General features: G+C 46.1%; 1 protein-coding gene across 7 annotated transcripts in view; it reads left to right on the top strand.

Annotated features, from left to right (window-relative positions):
* Window positions 1–981: 981 nt before the first annotated feature.
* LOC147422691 (uncharacterized) overlaps window positions 982–7,161 on the top strand; it is a 116,937-nt gene continuing 110,757 nt past the window's right edge. For 2 of the 7 annotated variants that reach the window (XM_086503597.1, XM_086503596.1), the window contains exons 1-2: window positions 989–1,805; window positions 2,348–3,119. Coding sequence is in view for 2 of the 7 variants with exons in the window: in XM_086503595.1 (XP_086359721.1) it covers window positions 1,750–1,805 (56 nt within the window). In the remaining 5 variants the exon portion in view is untranslated. Of the gene's footprint in view, window positions 1,806–2,347; window positions 3,120–7,161 lie in introns of all 7 variants that reach the window. The other 5 variants (XR_015186843.1, XM_086503598.1, XM_086503599.1 and 2 more) reach the window with 5 other exon arrangements.

The raw sequence follows: 7,161 nt of genomic DNA, 5'->3' as shown, positions 1-7,161 counted from the left end.
TGAGAGAAATGATGTGGCCGACATTGGGGAACCCCACTGCCCACATCCAACCAATAATTAGTGCACTCCTATCTACGTCGTTTGGAGGCACTTGATTTCAACTCTCAAAGGAAAGTCATAGTATGCGGTCCTCCGCACAAACACACGTACACACATGGAGCGTCACTCTCTCTCTTTCTCCTTGTATATGGGGGGAGTTGGGAAAGCCATGGGAGTCGAATAGGGAGGAGGAACGGGAACCCCCCCCCCCCCCCCCCCCTCTCAAAATGATTTGTACTGTTGAACGCAGAGGGCAACGATTCTCTCTCTCTCTCCCTCCTCTACGGGGTATCAAGGGGTGGTCGTGGCGATGGAGGAGATAATGTTCGAGGTCTGTCAAAAGGTCTGATCTGGAGGTCATAAGATCTGTGGGAGGCAAGGGAGGCTTCAAATATTTTTATTATTATTAAGGAGCACCAGTAAGGAAAGTCATAGTTTTTCTTCAAAAGAGATCAACATAAAATATTTTTAAAAATCTCATTATGGATTCAATTTAACAAAATCGAGAAAACATCATCCACCATGTAAAATCATCATTATCTTTGGGAGGGCAAACAATAAAAAAATTGTGCATTTAAAAAAAAAATACCTCTCCTTTTTCATTAGGAACAAGTGATCAAATCACAAGGCCCTCCACTTAAGTGAAACAAGCAACAAAAGTAGAAGAGTTTGATAGCTAGCTTAAGTGGGGAAAAAATAAGGGAGACATAAGTGTGGTCTTTGTTCCAAAGAGAACATACACTAAGCTTGAGCAAAATAACAAGTGATAATCTACCTACATGGGTAGTCATGTCCAAAGAAGAACCATAAATTAAGAACAATGTGGCTAGAACTCTGTCATCCAGTAGCCTACATGCTTGTCAATGCCGGCAGCCTCGACCCACCCTCGTTTTTATATGACACGGGGTCCAACTTGTGGGATCGATGGCAGGGCACGTACACAGCAGGGGCGCGCGATTTGGTCTGCCGGATCTCCGCAGCAGGGGGGGTAAGATTTATGTACGTCTGGATAGGTGATGCGCGATAGGTGGGATGGATAGAGCTGTGGCGTGTGGTGGCGGAGGTCCTGGCTTCAAGGTGCGACGGCTGAAAGGGATCCTTAACTTTTTGTCCACCTGGAGATCTAATCGACGGTGGATCTTGCCCCGGCCGTCGATCCCTCGAGTTGGACCCGTGTGCTTTATGGACGAACCCAGGTATTTGCTCTTGCATTTGCGTCCCCATGCCTATGTGCGACATGGATGCCCGAAGCTGCTCTACAATTTTGTTGACCCTCAACGATCCAGTGCCCTTTCTTCTCAACAGTTTGCCCTATTCTGGGGAACTAACTAGACTTGATTTTGAATCATGCCCATGATGGATAGCTCATACCATGATCTACAAGCATTGCGATGGCATGCACCCAGAGGCTCGACAGAGCTTGATATGGCTGACTGAACATGCTGTGAGTATGATGTGTATAGCCTATGACCACTTCATCAATAAAGACGGTGTGGTCCACCTCGGAAGGTTGATTTGGGCTATTCTCGAGAGCAGCTTGCAACGAAAGCCTACATAAAGCCTCGGTCTTGCAGCATCTTGCAAGTGGTATGCCCGTATTTATGATGGGAAATTAGGGATGGACGGAGTCGGTGATAATCGTAGCAGCAAAGAGCTTCTCAGGCATGCCATGGCTTGACATTTGCATCCATCGAAGCTGGCAGTTCATTGATGCAATACAAGCCTCTACTTCCACTAACTGTATCTGTGAGGGGGGGCAACAATAGGTAAGGTTAATGTATGTGTTTCATTTCCTCATGTTGAATGCCTGACATATAATCGATCTATTGCTATGCGTAAGGTTATCTTGTTCTTTGATTTGATTACAAACGTGCATCATCATCTCATGTTGATCTCTGGCGATTACTGCACAAGAAACTCAGAGACTAGAAACCTTTCCTGCTGTTAAACAGTTCATGACAACATCGTGATGCGTCGCATGTCTAGCCAACTAGGTATTGCTAGTCTCGCGATCGATCATGCTAGGCAGTGCCAGGTTCCATGCCCCAACTAGCCACACCAGCTTGTTGGTAGATCATAGAATGTGATGCCTCCTAATCTGTATAAATGGAGAAGCTTAACTGAATAATACTGTAGGCAGAAATGATCAATTACAATATTTTTGAAAGGATTAATCTGGCCATTTTCCCACTTGGAGAATAACATGTCAAACCCTCTGTAGATAGTTTTTGTCGAATTTTTTTTTTCTGGAGAAGTTCAGTACGTGCACTTCAATCTTATATATATGTATGTATTGTGATGTACACAGGTAGTTCGGATAGCGGCCCCAAAGATCTACAATACATAAATATGCTGCCCTGATCTGAGAACCAACTTGGTAGTCCACTTAAAATGATACACATTATAAGCTGGAAAAATACAAAAATGCCTACCTAGGAAAGCTCACACTAAGGATGTCAACCTCTTGAGCATGGCCATTGACATACTCAACCCACACAAGCAAATTGATGATGGATAGGTGCTTGATTGCATTGAGGCAGAAACCAGCATGATCAGAGCGTCCCGCAAGAGCTGGCCGGCCGCCTGCACTACCGTCAGCAGAGCATGATGGAGTAGCTGTAGCATGAGAAGCTGTGCTCGCCGATCTATGGCCAGTTTTCAGAGACTTGGAGTCTGGATCTCACAGGTTGCACTGGCCACATTTGAACAAGCTTTGCAGGCAATATCTCTACCACAGGATGCTTGGATGCTATAACACAATGCCCCTAAAGAAATCCTGACAAATTCCTCGGCTTCCTCGGGTAACAACATATGGATGCTATCAAAGACTAGCTCAGATACATAGAGCTGCCCACAATCAGAGTCCATTGAAGCACATCATGATAATAGCACCCTCGGAAGCCTGTCGCATGAGTGATCCTCGATGGTGGCCCTAGAGCAATGAAGATCGCAGTACGAGTGCACTAATTTGGCATTTTGGATAACTTTGAGCTGAGGTCACCCCCTTACAAGGTGGTCCTACTTTACTGCATCGGCCTCATGCCAGTTTTTCAAATTAGTCCCCCCTCATGCTGTGGCAGGTACTTGCTTGCCTTCACTTTGACCCCCTGATCCTCAGTCCACGCGATTCAACCCATTTGGGCAGAGCATTTTTCTGTTGTGCCTTCCTCGTTGCTGCACCTATTCTAGTTGCTCCCAGTGCCCAGCATTGTCATGACCCTATACACTGAACCCCTTGCATTGAGAGCAGGCAACTGTAAATGGCACAAAACTGATCTAATGTAACCCCGTCTTACTGCCTTGTTAGCACAGGTCGTGTCTCTACCCAGTGCCTACCCCTAGCCATCATATTGGCTTCTTCAAAAGGAAACCAAATTTCTTGAAAGGTGCTGCGAATTCTCCCCCCAAATCTACAACCAGTCTTGCCGCTCGTCACCCAGCCACAATGTGCATTCTCCATTGCGACTCTCATCACCACAATTTTGGAGCATCGAGAGTCACTCATCAGCCATACACTTACTACATCACATGTAACTTTGGTCCCATAGGTCATATTTGACCTTCGAGGACGATAATAAAATCAATCTCTCTCTCTCTCTCTCTCTCTCTCTCTCTCTCTCTTTGGGAAGAGCCGCGTGCTGTGGCGTGAGGGAGCTCTCTCTCTGCAGCAGCGCGAGGCTGAAGGCCCCTCTCTCTCTTTGCGCACATGAAGGACTGCTGCTGCCCCTGCTCTTTGCGTGCGTGACAGACACCATGGGCGGGCAGCTGAGGCCCCTGCTCTTTGCGCGCGAGAAGGAGACCATGGCGGGCTGCTGATGCCGCCCTGAGGCTCGCACTCACACTGCCTGAGGCTCGCGTTGCATGTCTGTCCCGCACAATCCTACGCGTAGGACGTCAAGCTGTTCTACGCGTAGCAAAGCCAAGAGTCGCCCCAGCTGTTCTACGCGCAGGAAGTCAAGATCCCCTACGTTTAAGTTTATTTCAATTTTAAGCCCTAAGGGAAAAAAAATTAAAAATTTAAGTCTAAAGAGATTTTAAGCCTTCTCTTTGCGTCCAATTTAAAGCGATTTAAGGCCTTAAGGTAAATTGGTTAAGTTTGCCATACTCTCAGTCCCTCGCCCTAGTACCCTAGTACCCTATCCCGGATTTGGGACTCGGGTTTGATAGACCCGCCTACCGAAGGGGAAGGGCTGGGTGTAGATAGCTACACCACCCCAAAAAAAACAACGGCTACTTTCAAACGGAGAAGCAGAGACACTGTATTATCACCAGGATCCTTACGCGTTGGGAAAACCTCCAGGATACATGATGAGCTACTGATGGAGAAGGTCCAGGTGATGCTCAAATCAGAGCTAAACTATATGAGGGACGACATCAGGAAGGAAATGCACGCGAACGCTGAGAGCTGCAGGAACTCCATGTATGGAGACATGATGAGAGAACTAAGGAGAGAGATCCGGGGGATATAGAATGAGGAAATTCAGACCATGAAAACGGAATTACGAAACCTAATCAAGGCCGAAGTAAATGTAATAGAATGCGTTATGCAAAAGAAACTCGATGAGGCAGTAGCAAATTTTGAAGCATGGAGAACAAATATGGAAAAGCACATGGAGGAAAAAGATGCAATAATCGAGGAGCTAAAAGGAGAACTTGCGGCTTGCAAATCCGTAACTAAGGAGAAGGGAGACGACCAACCTTCGGTGCTGAAGGAGCTCGAGGACATGAAGGACCAGATGAAAGCTCTACGGGAAGGAGATGAACAGAAATCGAAAACAGCATCTTCATGGGCGGAACGTCTTGTTAAAACACAAGAAAAGGTTGATGAAGCAGAGAAATGGATTGAGGATGCGAAGAAAGGGAAGGCCCATATGCTTGAGACCACACCTACTTCCACCATTATTAATATGACCATTGAGGAAGAGTAGAAAAGGAAGACTCGGGCTCTGCATGTGCGGGTCACAGGAGTCAAGGACAAAGAGAATGTAGATGAAGAGGTGAGGGAACTGCTACAACGCATGGGCATCACAGAGCCTACTCACACAAGTGCATGGAGAGTGGGCAAGAAAGGAGTCGATGAGAAGGGAAATGTAAAGGATAGGGCACTTATTCTCCGCTTCCCGAATATAGAAATAAGGAAAGAATTTCTAAAGAAGAGGCCAACTCTTAAGAAAACCGGTATTTTCTTGGGAGATGACCTTACATTGGCACAAGTGGCACACATGCAAGAGTTGATGCCAGAGATCAGGGCAGCGAGAGAAAAGGGGAAAATCGCCTTTTATAGAGGAGGGAAAGTAGTGGTTTTGGAAAAGCGCTCATCATGACGGTGCGAGACCTATGGGGCGACGCTCCGGATAGCGGCGTGGAATTGTAATGGATCATATAGGCTAGATGTAGGTGCCTTTGAAGACAGCTTTAGGGACAGAGACATAGTTTTCTACTCAGAGACACACCAGATCTACTCAGAGACACACCAGATACTGGGACAGCTTATGCCACATGTGAAGGGGTATTTATGGGAAACAGCGGGTCGACCAGACAAGAGATCTCTACGAGGTAGCCGGGGTTCAGGAGGAGTGGCAGTCTTATTTAAAGAGGAGCTGAAACCACTACTACAGATTATCAGGAAAGATGAACAAGCAAGGTATATATGGGTGAGAATGAGAGCCGAGACAGGTAGATTTCTATATATCGCTATATGCTACTTCCCTCCAAGTACATCAGTCTACTCCTCACCTAAAGGACAGTCCCCTTTCTCCATATTGAATAATGACATATGGGAGTTCTCTAGAGATGGAGACATCCTTCTCTTAGGAGACTTTAATGCCAGAACGGCCAACTCTCTAGCAATATTCTATGATACTTCTGAGGAAATGCTCAGAGAAGTGGATTTATCACAGGAGGGGCTTACTAGAAACTCACAGGATAAAGAACACACTGAATATGGGAGACATCTCGTGGAGATGGCAACTACACATGGTTTGGCCATACTTAATGGTCTAGAGAATTTCCCTTTATTTGGGGGATTCACATGCTTCCCACACAGGCATGGGGCCAGTACAGTGGATTATGTCATGACTTCACCAAGCTTTATTTCTAGTATCGAGGACTTTAAGGTGGGACCCAGACCGGTTGGAATTGCAGTGGATCATGCTCTCTTGACCTTATCAATCTCCTTCCAATACAATGCCTCTCAAGTACAAAGGAAGAAGACACACACAAGATATACTTTCACGCCAGAGACTGATTCAGTCTATGTGGAAAAGATCTATAATAGGATGTGGGCAGCCGAGCCAGTATATACTGTAGAGGAGATTACTTCTCAGCTAAGAGAGATACTACATGGAGCAGCACAAGAGGCATACCCACATACTCAGCCTGATCAGAAGAGAGGATCTGGGAACATGCCTCAAAACAGTTGGTACGACGAGGAATGCAGAGAGACGAGAACCCAGGTCCAGAAAGAGCTTGCACTTGGGATCATCACATATAAGCAGTTTCGGATTGCTCTTCGGCGTATAGTACGTCGCAAGAAAAGGGCATTTTTAACCAAACTGGAGAAGGATTTATATCAGCTCTTCTTGAGTCAGGACTCACATGAGGCCTGGCGTTTATTTCACGAGCACTCATCGCCTCCGACAATCACTTCTCCTGAGATTTGGGGTCAATATGTAACATCATTATATATGGTATCTGGACAGCCTCCATTACCAGATCCGCTAGAGCCATGCCTGGCTACTAGTACTTTCTTTACTACGGAAATGGTGAAAAAAGCCATTGACAAGATGGAGACAAGAAGAGCATATGATCATGAGGGTTTAGTAGCAGAACATTTGATCCATGCAAGGGATCTACTTTCAGAAGTCCTTGCTCGTCTGTTTAATCGGGTCATGTGTGAAGGATTACCTGAATCTTGGAAATTATCTACTATCGTACCTATTTTCAAGTCAAGGGATCCTATGATACCCGGTAACTACCGTACCATTATGGTGGGTCACACACTGACGTGACTGTACGCATCCATTCTGGAACAAAAATTGCGTAGATGGGCAGAGAATGAAGGCATAAGAGCAACAGGACAAGCTGGATTCAGGAGGGGTTATTCCACTTTAGATCATATTC

This window comes from Adiantum capillus-veneris, chromosome 27, assembly GCF_014529385.1.
Source record: "Adiantum capillus-veneris isolate H3 chromosome 27, ASM1452938v2, whole genome shotgun sequence".
Classification (NCBI taxonomy): Eukaryota; Viridiplantae; Streptophyta; class Polypodiopsida; order Polypodiales; family Pteridaceae; genus Adiantum; species Adiantum capillus-veneris.
The sequence above is the reverse complement of the archived record's forward strand: the minus strand, read 5'-3'. Positions and strand labels throughout refer to the sequence as shown.